Source organism: Aspergillus mulundensis, assembly GCF_003369625.1.
Source record: "Aspergillus mulundensis strain DSM 5745 chromosome Unknown scaffold_14, whole genome shotgun sequence".
Classification (NCBI taxonomy): Eukaryota; Fungi; Ascomycota; class Eurotiomycetes; order Eurotiales; family Aspergillaceae; genus Aspergillus; species Aspergillus mulundensis.
In genome coordinates, this window is record NW_020797902.1 from 412,798 (window position 1) to 430,386 (window position 17,589).

The 17,589-nt window shown below is 51.5% G+C and overlaps 9 protein-coding genes across 9 annotated transcripts; 5 read left to right on the forward strand and 4 right to left on the reverse strand.

The window, feature by feature from the left end:
• Positions 1-319: 319 nt before the first annotated feature.
• DSM5745_10111 (2-oxo-4-hydroxy-4-carboxy-5-ureidoimidazoline decarboxylase) lies at positions 320-1,015 on the forward strand (the record flags this gene model as incomplete). Its single annotated transcript, XM_026752127.1, has 4 exons — positions 320-720; positions 774-873; positions 928-958; positions 1,011-1,015. 4 exons carry the CDS (start codon positions 320-322, stop codon positions 1,013-1,015), a joined length of 537 nt encoding a protein of 178 aa, XP_026599189.1.
• A 440-nt stretch (positions 1,016-1,455) lies between these two features.
• DSM5745_10112 (uncharacterized protein) lies at positions 1,456-4,726 on the forward strand (the record flags this gene model as incomplete). The annotated part of the gene is made up of 6 exons (XM_026752128.1): positions 1,456-1,663; positions 1,799-1,995; positions 2,074-2,237; positions 2,403-2,946; positions 2,995-3,030; positions 3,086-4,726. The coding sequence occupies 6 exons, from the start codon at positions 1,456-1,458 to the stop codon at positions 4,724-4,726; spliced, it is 2,790 nt and encodes a 929-aa protein (XP_026599190.1).
• Positions 4,727-5,288: 562 nt separating this feature from the next.
• DSM5745_10113 (SRP9/SRP21 family protein) lies at positions 5,289-5,841 on the forward strand (the record flags this gene model as incomplete). The annotated part of the gene is made up of 2 exons (XM_026752129.1): positions 5,289-5,369; positions 5,431-5,841. 2 exons carry the CDS (start codon positions 5,289-5,291, stop codon positions 5,839-5,841), a joined length of 492 nt encoding a protein of 163 aa, XP_026599191.1.
• Positions 5,842-6,284: 443 nt separating this feature from the next.
• On the reverse strand, positions 6,285-7,722 carry DSM5745_10114 (ribonucleotide-diphosphate reductase subunit RNR2; the record flags this gene model as incomplete). Its single annotated transcript, XM_026752130.1, has 4 exons — positions 6,285-6,892; positions 6,941-7,274; positions 7,370-7,615; positions 7,693-7,722. 4 exons carry the CDS (start codon positions 7,720-7,722, stop codon positions 6,285-6,287), a joined length of 1,218 nt encoding a protein of 405 aa, XP_026599192.1.
• Positions 7,723-8,926: 1,204 nt separating this feature from the next.
• DSM5745_10115 (putative mitochondrial oxaloacetate transporter (Oac)) lies at positions 8,927-10,141 on the reverse strand (the record flags this gene model as incomplete). The annotated part of the gene is made up of 6 exons (XM_026752131.1): positions 8,927-9,019; positions 9,069-9,214; positions 9,276-9,747; positions 9,800-9,929; positions 9,994-10,068; positions 10,125-10,141. The coding sequence occupies 6 exons, from the start codon at positions 10,139-10,141 to the stop codon at positions 8,927-8,929; spliced, it is 933 nt and encodes a 310-aa protein (XP_026599193.1).
• Positions 10,142-10,654: 513 nt separating this feature from the next.
• Positions 10,655-11,847, forward strand: DSM5745_10116 (WD-repeat containing protein SWD2; the record flags this gene model as incomplete). The annotated part of the gene is made up of 3 exons (XM_026752132.1): positions 10,655-10,756; positions 10,809-11,028; positions 11,075-11,847. 3 exons carry the CDS (start codon positions 10,655-10,657, stop codon positions 11,845-11,847), a joined length of 1,095 nt encoding a protein of 364 aa, XP_026599194.1.
• A 121-nt stretch (positions 11,848-11,968) lies between these two features.
• On the reverse strand, positions 11,969-13,705 carry DSM5745_10117 (uncharacterized protein; the record flags this gene model as incomplete). Its single annotated transcript, XM_026752133.1, has 1 exon — positions 11,969-13,705. One exon carries the CDS (start codon positions 13,703-13,705, stop codon positions 11,969-11,971), a length of 1,737 nt encoding a protein of 578 aa, XP_026599195.1.
• Positions 13,706-14,186: 481 nt separating this feature from the next.
• Positions 14,187-16,034, reverse strand: DSM5745_10118 (putative integral membrane protein (Ptm1); the record flags this gene model as incomplete). Its single annotated transcript, XM_026752134.1, has 6 exons — positions 14,187-14,465; positions 14,519-15,129; positions 15,179-15,253; positions 15,300-15,666; positions 15,715-15,906; positions 15,960-16,034. The coding sequence occupies 6 exons, from the start codon at positions 16,032-16,034 to the stop codon at positions 14,187-14,189; spliced, it is 1,599 nt and encodes a 532-aa protein (XP_026599196.1).
• A 341-nt stretch (positions 16,035-16,375) lies between these two features.
• Positions 16,376-17,541, forward strand: DSM5745_10119 (uncharacterized protein; the record flags this gene model as incomplete). Its single annotated transcript, XM_026752135.1, has 2 exons — positions 16,376-16,461; positions 16,521-17,541. The coding sequence occupies 2 exons, from the start codon at positions 16,376-16,378 to the stop codon at positions 17,539-17,541; spliced, it is 1,107 nt and encodes a 368-aa protein (XP_026599197.1).
• Positions 17,542-17,589: the final 48 nt, after the last annotated feature.

Consider the following 17,589-nt stretch of genomic DNA (forward strand, 5'->3'; position numbering starts at 1 on the left):
GCGCTTGGCGAGAACTATCGATGTCAGAAGAAGGCTGTCACCGATTGCGGCATTCTAGAATCCTTCCATAGACTCGGCTAGCTTCTTCACTCTCTTCAATAATTTGAAGAAGATGGTCATAGATTCATAAATCATGACAATCGCTGGACTCCGCTTTGCCAGCACTCCGTCTCGGAAAGCGCCGACGCGGGGAATGACTTCAAGGCCATGACCCGTACTTATATCTATGCTGTCTACGGTGTACAACTTCGCTTGTTGTCCTCAATTTCACCAAGTACTCTGTACCACGAGCGTCTGAAAAAACCACGTACCGACCACGATGCCCTCTCTCCCCCCACCCTCCTCTCTAAAGGAGCTGCCGCAGGAGCAACAATTCCAGGCCCTCGACACACTGTTCGAGTCATCGTCAGAGCTTCATACTCTCATGGCCCCGGTCCTCGCTAATCAGACCTTCTCTTCTTATACAAGCTTGATCGACGCCGTGGGAGGCCGGATGTCGGCACTCTCGGCCGCCAACTCACCGACCGATCGAGACATCCTCGTGGGAATTCTCGGATCACATCCCCGTCTAGGCCAGCCGAAAACAGCCGCGGCAGAGCACCTGAGCGAACTCAGCAGAAAGGAGCAGGCGAACCTGAATACCGGCGCGGAAGGCCAGGCAGAAAAGCTGCGGTTGTTGAATGCCGAGTATGAAGAGAAGTTCCCAGGGCTACGCTTTGTGTATGTGATGTTGGCCATGGACTGTTTGGATTGAAGCTGACGCATTTCAACAGGACGTTCGTGAATGGCCGGAGCCGGGACGTGATTATGGAGGAAATGCGCGCAAGGATTGACCGGGGCGACACTGAGCGGGAAATTGAGGAGATTATCCAGGTGAGTCATTCACATGAACTCCAGGGGCAAGAAGGATTCTTATCTCGTTGGTAGGGCATGGTTGCAATCGCGAAAGACCGGGCAGGTAAGTTGTGTTAATGGAGGCTTATTTCTGCTGATAAACCCTGGTCTAACAGCTTAACTTCAGCCTCGATTGGAGGAAATTCCCCGGCGCCCCTGGGCTGAGAGAAAAACTTCACATTGACAAGATGACAAGGATTGGATAATGTATGTGTCTTGGAGTGGGGGCTGTACAGAGTAGTTTTGCTGAAGACGGAGTTGTCGGAGTAACTATGATTTCATAGAGGGTCTCTATCCGCAGACCAGGGTCCAGAACGGGCGCGAGGCAAGATTGACTGTCAGCGATACAGAGAATCTCCCAGTATCCTCTCCAATAATAATAAAACCTGTTCAGCCCCGGACTGAGATAGTACGACCACTAAAGTCAAGTACCACGAACTAATAATTAATTGCGCCGCGCTCGACCCGACCCTTCCACTTCCTCTCCCTCCTCCTCCCTCCTCGTCCTTATTGTCGCAGCTCGCCCATCGCCGTCGCATGTGCGATGAATAAAAGCCCCCCATGGTGCAGGCGGAGGCTCTGAGAGCGCCTGGAGACGGCCCAGGGTCCTCGGTCTCGGTCTCACGGGCTTCGACCGTCCCCGCGATCGTCACCAGTGACCCCTCGGGTTTGACCACCAACAACAACGATCACGGTATCGCAGGCGAGTCCAGTCCCATCACGCCAGTGAGATCTGGACTGACCCGAACCTCCCACTCGTTTCCCATTGGTATGTTCTCGTCACAAGACGCCGCGATCTGACCTGTCCGGCACCTCACGCCTCGTGTCCCGAGCCCCGGAAGCCCCGGGTGATGTTGCGCAAGGATCATGATTCGCTGATTGCTGCTTGCTTTTTCTCTGCCAGGATCCGCGGCGTCTGATGTTGCTTCTGGTTCGAGTGGGAATCAACAAGATGCGACCAGCGCTGCGAGAAAGCCCTTGCGCCCAGGCCCCCCGCCTTACGGCTCTGGCTCGGGTTCTGGCCTCGTTGGCAGGAATTCCACATCATCACCGACCATCCTAGAGAGCGCCGACTCCAGCGCGATTGATCCGTTGTCACAAGTAAGGGCGTCCTGTTTTCGAGACTTCTGCAACATGTGAGCACTAGTGGCTGATTGCATTGGTTTGCGACCAATACAGCACATCATCAAGCGCACCAATACCCAAAAGTCGATTCCGCTGAAACTATTGGGGAGAGCGTCCTACGAGGCTGAAGCTGGCGGCTCTGACAGATACAGCCCTGTCGACCAGGGTCCGAACCGCGGCGACCAGGCACCGCAGAGGCCCCTTGTCAAAGAGAAGAAGTACGTCCTGCTTGCTCCCGTGAAAGCGAGCTGCATATGCGTATCGGATTTGAAAATGTTCATTTCCGAGTCGCGCATATAATGTCTTGATGAACCCCGCTTTGTCTTGTCCCACTCTGCTCCGGAGTGTGTCTTCGATGACAAGTCAGGCTGACTATCGCATAGGAAAGGTGTTTCCTTCCTGAGTCGCATTCTTCCCGGCAAAAGGAAAGATCTATTCTCCGATGAAGAAGACAATGTATCGGAAATGGGTAATGCGCGCAATGATGCTCCAGTTGCTGCGCAACCGATAGGCTTCTTTCCTAAGTTTCCACCGCCGCCAAAGTACGCCCGGGTTAGGGCTCATTACAAGAAAGAGAAGACCTTTAACCGGCTGTTTCAAGCCCAGGAGCTGGAGGGTGCTGAGATTCCTGCCCTCGTAAACGAAGACGAGCGTCCCGGAACGGGAGATTCACAAAAAAGCAAATCTTCTGGGAAAGCCATTTGGGCCTTGTGCTTTTCGAAAGATGGCAAGTATATTGCGGCCGCTGGTCAAGACCGCAAAGTTCGGGTCTGGCAGGTCATCACAAACCCTGAAGACCGCGACAATAGTGAATCTGATGGCGAGGAGGATGATTTGCCACGGCTAAAAGCGCCGGTCTTCAAGCAGAAGCCGGTTCAGGTGTATGACAACCACAGCGGGAGCATTCTTGACTTGAGTTGGAGCAAGGTATTGAGTTATGTCAACTCTTTCGGCTGCGCTTGCTGATCGTGCTAGAATAACTTCCTCCTTTCCTCGTCCATGGACAAAACCGTTCGGTTGTGGCATGTTTCTCGGCCGGAGTGCCTGTGCTGCTTGAAGCTTCAAGCACAGCGATTTTGTGACGTCAATTCAATTCCATCCCCGCGATGACCGCTTCTTCCTTGCAGGATCTTTAGACATGAAACTTCGACTGTGGAGCATTCCAGATAAGAGCGTGGCATTCAACGTGACGGTCCCGGATATGATTACGTCCGTCTCTTTCACTCCCGACGGAAGACACTCGATGGCAGGATGTCTTAATGGGATGTTGAACATATACGAAACAGATGGTCTAAAACCAGCTGGGAGCATCCATGTTCGCTCGGCACGCGGGCGCAACGCGAAGGGTAGTAAGATCACTGGTATCGACTCCATGGTTTTGCCTCAAGGTGACTCGGAGGGCGCGGTGAAACTTCTAATCACGAGCAACGACTCGCGCATCCGCCTTTATGACTTTCGGGACCGGACTCTGGAAGCCAAGTTTCGCGGCAACGAGAACACATGCAGCCAAATTCGGGCTACCTTCAGCGACGATGGGAAGCATGTTATCTGCGGCAGTGAGGACCGCAGGGCATATATTTGGCCGCTGGGCTCGGTCGAGAAAGATGCCGATAAACGGGCCTTTGAGGTTCTTGACACCCAATCGGCGATGGTAACGGCTGCCATCATGGCGCCGGATTCGACGAAGCAGGTTTTAGGGCTTTCAGAAGATCCGATTTACGACCTCTGCAACCCGCCACCGGTAACACTGGAGAGCAACACCAAGAAAGAGAATGCTCGACAGAATCGCCTGTCAACGGCCAGCAAGCTGGCCCAAGAGTCGCCCGGATTCCTTTCACGTTCGACGCATCCAGGCGGGAATATCATCCTCGCGGCCGACTACTCAGGAAAGATCAAGGTCTTCCGGCAGGACTGCGCTCATCATAAGCGTCGGTATGATAGTTGGGATACACACTCAACGATCTCACGGCGGCTCCTGCGCCGGTCCAACTCTGCGCGACACAGCATCGCCTCCTCCATCGGCAAGGATTCTTCCCACAAGACGCCATCGGAACGTATAATCTCATGGCGCAACTCAGTAGTCGGACATGACAGCACGAACAACAAAGACCGCCAGCCGTCCAGGGCGGGAAGTCCGTCTCCTCAGAAGGCCATGCGAGGGGCATCTCGGAATTCGAGTCCGGGACGCGGTTCATCTGGCGCACGAGGTGAATCCCGCTCAGCGTACACCGCGTCTCCGCCACCATCAGCATACAAGTCATCATTCTCAAGCCCGCGATCAAGCTTCGCCGAGAAAAGGAAACGCACCGGCGCCGGCTCTAAACCAGAGGACCCTCGCGCGGCGCCTGCGCCCCAGTCAGCAGCCGCAGTAATCAAAAGGGGAGACGTCAGCGACAATCCACTCTGGCTACAAGGTGAGCAGAGCTATGCCTTCTACAACAAAATCACCCAGGACGCACTCGCTGTTAACCGCAACTCCCCTGGACTCCTGGGTCCAACTCCACGGCCTAGTCCGGAGCGGAAGCTCACTAGGGCTAGCGCACTCAGCAGCGAGTATGCGTCATCTAATGCCTCTGATGCTGAAAACGACGTCCTAAGGTGTGACAGCTGCTGGGGCACGAATTTCAAGGCCACCAAGGGTCGGAACGGCAAGCAGCAGTTGATATGCGTGCGTTGTTCCCGGCCTATCTCTTCAATGGCGGAATAGTCGCGCTTTACACTTCGTCTTCACACCATTTTCCTCGTCTTTGGCTTTCTTTTCTGGCTCGGACATAGGCGGGCATGGTATATATTGGTGGCACTTGTTCATAATTCACTTCATGCAGATGCATTGGCGTCGATGTAGGTCGCATTTTGGATTTGGATTTCTCTTGGGGTTTGCACGACTGTATTTAGCATTTTTGGCACTTTGTATGTGTAGTAACGATTGGGATGAGAAGACATGAGCATTTATATCTTCGTTTATTCTGTTGCCTAATGCCAGACTCAGTTACCAAGACATGGCACTGCTGCATTCCATCATGGGCATACAAGCTCCCATCCACCGCCAAGCCGCCACCGAAACTCACCACCAAGCCCGAGTTCCGCTATCATATTCTCCCGCCGTCACTCCACAATCCCGAGGTCACCACAATCATCGCAAAAGAACACCTAACCCCGCGGAATCAGTCATTACAGAAAATTTGCAACAAGACCGCAATCAGGTCCAACCCCGCAAAGTAAACAGACAGCACCAACCGAGTGACGCAAAATAGAACACATAAGAGAAAATGCCTTCAGGCCCCTACCTCCCAACCTCCGCCGCCTACCTCAAGGAATCCTCTCTTCTCCTACAGGCATATCCAAACTCTGTATGGCCCATTTTACCAAATACTCCCAACTCAACCTCAAGTAAACTAACAAATCGACTAGACCCGGATAACAACAAAATACACCTTCCCCAAATCCTCTCCCTCGACCTCCACAAAGAAATCCAAATCCGAAAGCACACCCTCAGCACAACCATTAACACCCGCCGCGCCAATTGCAACCCTCGTCCTGAAAACATACAACCCTGAGTCCGGGATATGCTTGAAGTACCGCACAAATAAAGCCGCCGAGGTCGGGCGGTTGATTACGGCGCTGGGATTACTAGCGGGTGGTGCGGATATGGCGAGCTTGGATGGGCCTGTTGCTGCTGCAGGGGGTGATGTGGAGATGACGGGGACAGGTGAGGAGGTTGCGGCTACGAGTACGGCTCCGACGGCGGCGGGTGCGGGTGCGAATACCGGTGCGGGTGTTGGAAAAGGGAAGGGGAAGGGGAAGAAGAAGGGCAAGAAATGAGCATGAGCGTATGTGTATCGCATTTGATTGTGATCAGAGATACCATCTACCTGTTATCGTGCTGGGCTTGACTTAAGACATGTTGCGAGACGTGGAAGTCCGCCTTGACATCTTGACTGGGGTGTATTTATTCTAGACTACTCCGTATTCCAGAGTTGATATGCACAAGAGCATTCAGCGTGAGGTCAAAGAAGCGTTACGAGTATCAACGCATAAGCAGGTCTACAAGTGTACAGTTCGACCAAAATAACTATCCAATGTACATTTGATATCCTATTCACTAAATACATGTCGCATCCCATACCATAACGCATGTGACGAGACACTTTAGACATTAAACAAAAGAAACCCGCCTATTCAAACGCCGAACCATGTGTATCCTTCAATAATTCATCAAGCAATGAACAAACATAAAAATGGAGAGGGGTATAAAGTTGCGCCGTCTAAAAGTCCTCGTCGAAGGACAAACCGTTGCCACTGCTGGCCTTGCTCTCGTCCTGCTTGGGGTCCTTCTTGGTGCTGGCCATGACACCGGCCTTCTGGTAGTCGCCGACACGCTTCTCAAAGAAGTTGGTCTTACCAGCCAGGGAGATGGTCTCCATGAAGTCGAAGGGATTGGTGGCGTTGAAGTACTTCTGGTTGCCGAGAGCGACCAGGAGACGGTCAGCGACAAACTCGATGTACTGGCACATGAGCTTGGCGTTCATGCCGAGAAGCGCGACAGGAAGAGCATCTGTCAGGAACTCCTTCTCAATAGCGACAGCCTCGACGATGATGTCCTCAACAACCTTCTTGGACGGGCGCCAGTTCAGGTGAGAGAAGAGCAGGCAGGCAAAGTCAGTGTGGAGGCCCTCGTCACGGGAGATAAGCTCGTTGGAGAAGGTAAGACCGGGCATCAAGCCGCGCTTCTTCAGCCAGAAGATGGAGGCGAAAGAACCGGAGAAGAAAATACCCTCGACGGCAGCAAAGGCGACAAGACGTTGGGCGAAGGTGGACTCCTTGTCTTGAATCCACTTGATGGCCCAGTCGGCCTTCTTGCGAATGCAGGGAACTGCTCCAAGTCAGCGCGCGGTCAAAAAAAAAAACCTGCAGAACATACTAGTATCAATGGCATCGAAAAGGTAGGTGCGCTGCTTGGGCTCCTTGATGTAGGTGTCGATCAGGAGAGAGTAGGTCTCGGCGTGAATGTTCTCAATCATGATTTGGAAACCGTAGAAGCAACGGGCCTCGGGAATCTGCACTTCACCGCTGAAGCGCTCGAGCAGGTTCTCGTTGACAATGCCATCGGAAGCGGCAAAGAAAGCCAGGACGTGGGAGATGAAGTAGCGCTCGTCCTCGTTCAGGCGGTTGTTCCAGTCGTGCAGGTCCTTGGAGAGATCGATTTCTTCAGCGGTCCAGAAAGAAGCCTCGGCCTTCTTGTACATCTGCCAGATCTATATATCGCGAGGAAACGTCAGTGGACGTGGTCCAGAGGGCGGTAAGAAATTTCCACTTTACGCGTGACGCGTGGCGTGGCGCAGGTACTGACCTCATGGTACTTAATAGGGAATAGGACGAATCGGTGAGGGTTCTCTTGGAGCAAAGGCTCGTTGGCTTCGATGGCCTGAATGTCAAGAGCAGCCTTGGACATCTCAGTGGGCTTCTCTGCAGCAGGCTTGGTGACCGGCGCGTCGATGGGGGTGGAGACGGGGGCGTTCTCCTTGCCGACAGCTTCAAAGTTGAGCTTCTTGACAGGAGAGTCGTTCATCTTGAGGTTCTCGAGCGAGGTAGCAGCCTGTGTAGAGCGATTGTAAGCTACTTTGCAAACCAGCGACGCGTCTGGAGCCGACGAGGCGTGATGGATCGACGTACCTGCTTTGAGGGAGTAACTTGCGCAGACATTGTGAAGGATAACTAGAAGCAGATGAAGACAGCGCTGAAGGAGGAATTGGTCACACCAACAACAGAATGCTTCAGTTTTTTGGAAAATGGGATGGAGAGAAAACAGCTGAGGAGGGAGGAGAGAAGAACATGATATAGCCGGCCAAAGACGCGAGCGACGCGATCACGTGGCGGAGCTACTAGCGCGTTTTGGTGGCTGACCAATTTAGGTTGCAGCAGACCTGCAGCCTGAGGCTCAACTTGGACCGCGTTTTCACCACACAACATGACGATGTCGGAGTCTCAGACCACTGGACATCAATTCAACCCGGTTTATGCAATCTCCACTAAATCCTAGTTCAGCTTGTTTATTGGCTTAGAGGCTTTCGAATGAACTATTGCGTACATACGTCGACCCCGAGCTGCTAGTTCGGATTTTATCTTATCAGATCATCTACGTCGCGTCTCGTGGAGACTAATCACCTAACTTTTAAACTAGAAAATAGCTGCTGGATAACGTGAAAAGGACCTCGCGCTATTCCTGGACCATTGTAGCGGCGTAACCATGTGAACTACGAAGTACTCTGTATCCCTACGCCGTATGCAGGAGCTGTTGCACAAGGCATGTACATGTGCTCCAGCCTCCAGGGCGTCTCTGTCCAGGGGCCCAGCCAGGTCTCATTTACAGGCTTACCGGCAAATAATACCCACTAACCCCCACCCGGCTTGAAACGGATTCTTATGAATCATCGAGTAAGCTATCTTTACTCCGAAGGAACGCTTTGTTTACGCGCTTTTCGACGCGACTTTGAACGCCCATTTGCAGATCTAGCCCGCTTCGGCGTCGGATTTACGGATAAGGCCAACTTCCAAGAATCTTGCTGTCATATATGGACTATAGAGCCATGCCGCATGCGCAGAGCCAGAGCTCCGACTTGGTCTAGGTTAGCCTGTTAGGTTGATTGAGTAGAATGAAAGTGGAGCACTGTTCTGCCTGATCATTTTCTAGATGTTCGCAGATGCCAAACGCGTCGAGACGTGGAGCTTAAAGCGAGTTGAAACTATCCCTATGAAATGTTAATGGACAATGGTGCATTATGCTTCTTCAATATCTACTTTCTGCTCTATAAACGGTAATCCAACATCAACGCTGTTTATATACATTCCAAAGCGCCAATCGCGAATGCCGAGACGTCTATTCCCACGATTTTATTCTAATCCAACCCTAGAGACGAGACTTGAGCGAGTCTGAAAGGAACCTGTCCTCCGCCCGACGCATGAGCTTGTTAGTTTGCTCAGCTAAACTGAGGGTCAGGATCTGCACGTCGGTCAGTAGTTGCTCGCAAACTTCAGCGCGAAGTACTCACGGTATGGGGCAGGATGCGGGCTAAGTGAGCGAAGTAACCCTTGTAGATAGCAAGGAGACCTTCCGTGCGAATCGTTTTCGCGAGGCAGTCGAATACGCCCTTGTACAGATTACCGGTCTGGTTGTACATTCTCGACATGATCGTGTCTGAAACCTGTTAGATCCGATCGGAATTTTTGGTAACTCGAGGTGCCAAGCGCGAACATACCAGGAGGATGCATAACGCAGCAAACAACAAACCCGGATGCTGTACTGCTGGCCAGGTGAAGGGCAGGGCCTTCCTCCATGCCTAAATGCTTCACCAAGCGTCTCTTCGCAAAGAAATATGTCGGCAGCTGAACGGAGCTACCGAAACCAGTTCGCACCATTGCCGCTCCCACACCACGGTATAGTCCGCCTACTCCCTCCGAAGCGAAGATCTTCCGCAGACCATCGAACGAGTTTCGGTACTGATGTTGCGTACCGACGGGGAGGAAGGGAGAGAATGACTGAAGACGGGTTTTGACGAGGAAAAATGGTGAGCCTGCAGCGGCACCGATGATACCTGACGAAGCACCAGCGAAGACGTTGATACCGAGGGATTGGACATTCGCGTCGTTATACACGGCGGTCGTGAGCCCTTTACGGATTGGCTCGTAGAAGCCCAGACGGCAACCATTGAGAAGGACTTGGTAGATATACTATGTCTCCTGTCAGTTTTGTTACGCCATGCCCAACGCTGTACCGACGTACTGCCGACCCAATTCCTCGGAACAAACCTCGAGGACCCTCGTTTTGCAGGATGACCTTCACGCCGTGCAAGACACCCTTGTATTTCTTGACTGCTTCCGACTTCGCCTGTAATTCTCCCTGCAGTTGTAGACTACGCGCGACAGCTGTTAGGAGCAGCCCAATGCGACAGAAGCCTAGGGTTATAGATCGCATACCGGATCTTCACTGTCTCGAAACTGTGTGTGACGGTGACCGCCCCGCATGCTGCAATGCCTCCGGCAATGAACGCGCTGATCCATTGGAACAAGATCAGTGCTATCCGTACAGTAAGGAAGGTGCAACATACCCGGTCGTTGTAGACATACTGAATCGGGCCGCCGTAAGCGGAGACGATCGGTCAAGGTTTTTGGAGCGGCGAGAAAAGAAAGTCAGACAAAAGTGACGCCGCTTATTGCATGTAGAGGTGAAGAGATGGGAAGCGCCTGCTGCGAGGGTGAAAAGAGCAAGGAATGAAGCAATGAATTGACAAGAAGCGTATCAAGCGCCTGGAATTATTATAAATGCTGACCGCGACCTCGGATTGTCCTTGGAGAGATGAGCCTTAATCTGCATGGTTATTGGCCCAACTGACCTACCGATCTCGGCCAACTTCCCCGTTTGTAGCCGCCGGAACGGAACAACTCTTGATACGCGCAAGCTGCAAACGCGCCTACGAAGCTTTTATTAACACCAGGAACAAAGAGGCTGGAGAAGCTTGGTTAGAAGCTCAGGAACCCAGGAACCGTGAGCTTCAGTATAGTGTCGCCAGGCTTAGCTTTGGACTTTATATTGACCATACGGCGACTCTGCTTATAGCCACTCAGATAACCGTCAAAAATGGCAGAAGGCGGCCAGTCAACACCACAGCAGCTCCCGCAACAAGCTACTCCAGAGACACAGAAGGTTTCGGATGTCATCCGTAGTTATCGGCCCACAAAGGTTGGATAGGCTTTATCCGTTTAAGCTTGCAGGTCTAATGGACATATCCCAGGTGTTCAAATCGTCTAAGCAGGACAGCTTTGTAACATCACTTGATTTCGATGATCGCGGAGAGTTCGTCGTCTCGTCCGGCGACGATGAAATAATCCAAATCTTCGACGTTAAGGACGGTAGAATGACCAAGTCCGTTCCTAGCAAGAAATACGGCGCGCATCTGGCTAGGTTTACCCATCATCCTCGCCAAGTCCTTCACGCGAGTACGAAAGTTGACGGTATGTTTACAGGATGACCACGAATGCTGCTTACTAACTGGAATAGACTCATTGCGATTGCTCGACTTGCATAGTGAATCTTATATACGCTACTTCTCAGGCCATACAGACAGAGTGACGTGTTTGGCGCTATCACCCGGCAGCGACTCGCTGATTTCATGCTCCAAGGATGATACAGTCTCTGTCTGGGATCTGAGCTCTAGGAACGCCCAGGGCAAACTGAAGATCTCGACTCCATACCTCGTCGCCTTCGATCCTACCGCATCGGTGATTGCTATCGCTTCTCAATCGACCTCTTCCATTGCTCTTTATGACTTCCGAAACTACGACAAACCTCCATTTTCGACCTTCGATCTCGCCAAGTACGAGGAGAGATATACGCCTTCGACCCGTGGCAGAGCATGGACTCGCCTTGAGTTCTCCAATGACGGGAAGTACTTACTCGTCGGAACTGACTACCATGGTCATTTTGTCCTCGACGCCTTCGAAGGTGAACTGAAGGTTTTCCTAGTTGGCAAGAATGGTTCACCGGGCAGGGCCGCTCCCGTTTCGGCTACTGGAAAGCCTCTCGGACAGGGAGATGCGTGCTTCACCCCAGAGGGCAGATATGTCATTGGCGGGTCGGGCGATCATCATGAGTTGGTCGTGTGGGATCTGCAACAGACTCCAGACACCAACCTCTGTTTGCAGCCAATGGTCAAATTACCGCATCGGGCTCGAACCGCCATAATCGAATACAACCCGCGATTCAACATGATTGCTTCTGCAGATAAAGAAGTCTACTTTTGGCTTCCAGAAGACCTTTCTAAGCCAGTCTAAGAGCCAAGCTGGTCATCGAAATACGACATACGCTGAGCACTTGGCAACAAACAACAGCCAGCGACTGTATATATTATGTGAACATGGCCGGCCTCCTATCTGATTCGAATATAAGGGATATCTAATTCTTTCGGCCCTTTTCCTTTCCTATCAAACTCCGTGCCGTATCACACACCCAGATCAACGGTCCCTTCAGATCTTCGTCATTCCTATACTCTTCGATCATGGTCTCGACCTGTTTGACTACCGTGCGGTTGCTTGTTATGGTCATTATATCCGAGACCCATCCGTACATAAATACACTAGTATTTATGTCAGACAGTATCTCCTCCACTTTACGAGCTATTGGGGACAACTTTGACTTCCCAAGATCGATAGCAGGACTTGCATCGATTATCCGGATGGGAAGATTCAGCTGAGAAGGTACTGGGTAGTCCGACACTTTTTGAAGTTCTTCAACGAGAGATGCTGACTTGGCGCAGGTGAAGGGCTGATCTCCCATCAAGATTGTCATTCGTTTTCTCTCGGTTTCGGTCCCGATTGTTTCGACAATCTCTCGCATTCTTCTAGCAGCCTCACTCGTGCAAATGAGCTCGTGCGATTCCATTGCTGGCCATAGCTCCGCTAATAGCAAAGGCCGTTCACGTTCCATCTCGATCTGCCGATTGATAGCCTTGTGATGCTGCAAGGAGGGCGCAATGTCCTTGCAATGCGACAGATCTGAAACAATGGCAAGTAGTAGGGTGCAGTCAACGTTGAGGGTAGGTGTGAACCTCTTGAACCGGTTGGGAAGGAGATTTCGAACTTCATCCTTAACAGAACCGACCCCGTCCTGTACTGCGGTATCGTTGCTGCTAGCCTTGATATAGAGTTGCGGAGCAAAAGCATCCTCTCCACAGCTGACTACCACGCCATAGCTGCGTATAGCCTTTAGAAGGTCATCAATCTCAGGACTTGATCCTTCTTCAACCTTCGGGATCACAAACCGCAGCTTCGGCCGCCTGTAATTCACCCAGACTAGATTCGCAGCTTTCCGCATATCACCCGCAAGCTTGAGCAGTTCAATCTCATCATCGTCGTCATCACTATCATCACCAGTATCGTGGTTCTGCAGAACCGTCCGCTCCTCCGCATCCGAATCAACATCCGAATCCCCCTCCCACCCCTTCTTCGCCATCTCGAACAACAGCCTCGTTTCTGAAATCGTAGAAACCTTCACCCACTCCTCCCCGTCATCTGCCACGATATCCACGAACACACTCCTCTTATTCTTATCCTTCCCTTTTCTACTCTTCCCTCCCTTCCCGGATGCAGATGGCCCCTCCCCATCCCAGTAGAACCTCTTTCCAAACGCAACAAGCCCCGTGCAACTCCTCTTCGCAATCGTCCAGACAGCCTCGTAGAAGGGTAGATTCGAGGACCTCAGCGCGTGAATAGCCCTTGAGTCGGCGTCTGTAGGTTCCGCGACCGAATCCCCGTCCTCCGCCTGCGCATGTTCATCGGAGTTTGAGTTTCCCAGCCCGTCCTGACATTGAGCCCGTCCCGCATCGAGCTGCCCCTGCAGCCTCTCCAGTGTCTTCAACTCAGAGAGGACATTCGAGCGTAGTGATCGCACTTCAACGACTTGTGGGTTACGTTGAGTTTCAGCGAGCAGGGCCGTGAAGGCGTCAAGTTCGGAGAGGAGGGTGCGGCATCGTGTGACAAGTGCGTGGGCGAGGCTGTGTCCGGTTGTGGTTTGGAAATCCTGGACGTGGTCGATATCGTGTGGAAATTGAGGTTTCTGATCCGACCTCGAGTCCTGAGGATCGGGTTTTGTGCCCCCATTCAAGGAGGTGTCATTTTGGTCGTTGCCCCGCATCTTGTTGTTTTGAGGTTTTTGTGGATGCGGGGAGAGTTTTGGCGGCAGATGTTTCTTAAAAGTTAGAGGTTGTACTCGAGGCACTACCGCCCACTCGCGTTATGAGTCATGGGTAATGCTGCTAGAATATAGCTAGCTTCTGGGAGACAAAGCCTAGTGTATAGTTTGCGTGTCATTTTGTTTATACAAGATAGAATTGCAGGTACAAGGCCTCGTTCACACTCATCGCCAAAAGCAGACTCAACAAATTACATGTATAGTGGGTTAAGACACAGAGATATAAACCTGGAAAACACCGAATCGTAACGCCCCCATATGCAGTCCAAGTTGAGTACAGTAAAGATCCAAGAACCTCATTCCACCATCGTTCAGTCAAACAATTTGCGCAAATGAGTCACTCCGAGGTTGATATCAGGAGAGACAAACAGTGTGACAAGTCGTCACGTCTCATGGAAGTCTCTGCTCGGAGAAGACATGATGATTAGTCCATATTCTTCGTCAGGGCTTTCCTCTCGGTTGAGTTGCGCGGCGACTCGTCCTCATCGTCGGACCATTTGTCACCATCTTCACCAACAGCGAAGATAGTCTCGCCATCCAATGACTCTCGAGTTCGTGCCGCGGAGGGAACTGGCTTTGGAGGTACTGGTGACAGGTCGCGACGTGGCTCAGGAGAATGTTCATCTAGGCCCCCAAGGGCGTCCTCTTCATCCAACGCTCCGTTGAAAGATCGAATCTCAAATCCATCATCATCTTGAGCAAGCTATAGAATGTGTTAACAACTTCCAAGCTCGTTCTCTGGTCTTGATTGCTCACCTCATCACTCATTGCGAAGCGCCTGTTGTTGGCAGTGGGTCGCCAGAGATAGGCGATGAACGCCAGATCAACGAGATAGACAACGCTCAGCCATCCATCCAACACAAACCATCGGTTCTTCCAATGATCGGGCAGGAAGTCGGCTTCGGTGCGGCTAGCAAAGGCCAGCGCATTGATGAAAATGAAGCCGAAAAGCACGATAATGCTGCCCAAAAGACAGTACCATAACTTCTTGTACATCATGGCCTTTGTCTTCTGCTTTCGGTCGATGAGGTCTTTCATCGTTGCGTTCAAAGAGCTCAAGGTCCATACGTAGAACGCGGTTAAGGTAGCCGCCAGAGGAAGCTCAATAAAAAGAATCAGAATGCCTGCCGCTTCGGGAGTGATGGACAAGCTCGCAACAGCGTAAATAACAGCGAAAACAAAATGCGTTATGGCGAGAATGCGAACATATACCATAGTCCGTCCTAATGAGGGCTTGACCACACCGTAGCCCATGCAGACAATGAGAAGAAGGAAGAACGAGAAGGAGGTGCGCATAGCGTTGAGGACAGCGACAATAACCATCAGGACTTTTGCTCCAATGTTCAATCCATGTCGATTTTGGAAATCTGACCGATGTTAGGGCTGTGCCTGGGGAAGTTTCAAATGCCGACCTACCGTAGAAACCCCAGGTCATCAATTGCTCTAAAATCAAGAAGACCAGGATAGCAGTTATGTAGTTTTGCACGGGTACTGCTAACCATTAGCAACCGATCGACAACCTTGCGAGGGAACATACAAATATCGTGCCGATTTTGGACGTATAAAAATGCCCAGTACAGGCCAATCACTGCATAAACAATGGTCAAGCCTCCGTAGAAGGGCAGTTTCGCAATCTGCGCCGCCGGAAGCTCGCCGTATGAGTTCCGAAATTCTACCACGGCCCGGTAGTCCTCACCCGAATACCCATACGTGCTCACGCAATAGTATCCGGTCTTCTTTATGGGATAGTTGATGGCTTCCGGGTTCTTGAGGTGTACTGCTTGCGATATTATACGGAATTGCGCGGCTTCGGTGGCGTTCGGGGCGAGGAGGAAAGAACCGAGTTGTCCTTTAGTACACAAATCGGCTGTGACGCTGGCTTCATCGCAGATTGATTGATATTCCTACCCATGAGATGAGCAATCGCCCGGCAACGCAGAATTATCGCATACCTCGGGATCTTCGGAGACACGTCTTCCAATCAAATGTTCATCGGTCCATTCAAATATCACAAGACTGGCAAGGGGATCCTCGCCGGCAGAAGATTTAGCGAACTTGGTCAAAATGAAGGGGTCGACACTTCCTCCCCAGGCCTTGCGGCTATACATGCCCGAACATTGTATCCGACGGGAGGGATCTTGTGTCTGCGGCCAAGAACATCAGAGCGTGATCAATAGCAGTAGCACTCAATGCATACCAATTCCGCTTCGTTCGCAAGAGCCTGGCCTGCCAAAAAGGCAGATACCCCAAGCGCCCTAATCCAGCTTCTCATCTTGGCTTCGCTTGGAGCTAACACGCGGCTCCCTGATAAGCAGAAATGGACCTAGTCGAAGGGAGTGATCATAGAAAACTGTGATAGATAATCAAATAGTAGGGATGATGCTTTCAGGCAACATAAAATGCTTCTGAGATAAGCCAGTAGTGTCCGCGGATGGAAATGTGGCTGTACCTCCGACTCCGTACCTAGCTTACACTGACACACTAACATTCCCCGGCAATCGAATGCAGTGCATATGCTAAGGTCACGTGAGATCTCCACAGTCTACCCTTTTTTCCATGCAAAGCCCCTCCAGAACTTTCGCAAACCAGGTGTACGCCCGTGAAATCGCAAAGATGCCTGGCAAGCCACTGTCAAATACATGTGTGGACTGTCGCAATGCAGATTACGTTCTGACCATTCGGGGTCGCTCTCTCTGCAGGTATGTATTTTGTTCCGATCCTACACTGCATATCTCTCTAACTCTTCTTCCCCGCACAGAGAGTGCTACATCCAGTTTGTTGGATATAAGGTGTTCAAGCGCATGGAAAAGTATCGCCTCCGAAGAGATCTACCGATAAATGGTCCATGTTCGGTCCTCCTACCTTTATCCTATGGCCTGTCTTCGTCGGTTCTATTGCATATGGTTCATGCACAAGTCCAGAGGTTGCTTTCGAAGCCTCACGCGCCACCGGGCTTTGAACTGCAGGTCCTCATAGTCGAACCGTCGAGTATATCTTCGTCGTCCCCGCCGCATAACGAGGCTTTCCAGTTGCTCCAGCAGCGATACCCTCATGCCTCGTTCACCAAGCTTCCACTGCATAGCGTTTATGAATATGTTCCCGGCTTAGGCGACATTCTCAGTGAATACGCTGGCCCAGGGTTTGCAGATGATGTTTCACTACCTCCGAAAGATCGCCTTGACACCTTTCGTGGTTCAATAACGTCGGCTACCTCTATTGCCGATGTTGACTCAGTCTTACTTAACAGGCTTATTGTCGCCTTTGCAAAGAGTCTCCGTTGCTTTGGAGTCGTATGGGGAGACTCGGACGATCGACTTGCTGCGAAGACACTGGCTAGTGTTTCCAAGGGTCGTGGTTCCTCACTGACATGGCAGGTTTCTGACGGAACATCTCCCTTTGGCGTGGAATTCACTTTTCCGCTTCGGGACCTGTTCACCTCGGAATTGCAAAACTACGCTAATTTTTTCCCTGATCTTACCGACGTTATTATCCCGGATACTCCTCTCTCCGACAACATTCTGACAAAGAACCTGTCCATTGATCAGCTGATGATGCGCTACGTTTCGTCCCAGGGAGCGAAATACCCCGGTGTCATGTCCAATGTAACAAGGACCGCGAACAAGCTTCAAGCATCCCGAATAACCACGGACGGATCGAGATGTGCTTTGTGTGAGACCCTTATTTGCAATCCTAAAGGGACGTCGAGCCACTTTCAACTGGCCACCGACTCAAACCAGTTTTGCTACGCCTGTGAACGATCCCGCCCTGGGCTAAGTTGAACAGTAGGGCACACGGCCTGATCAACAATTGAACAATATCGCATTCAT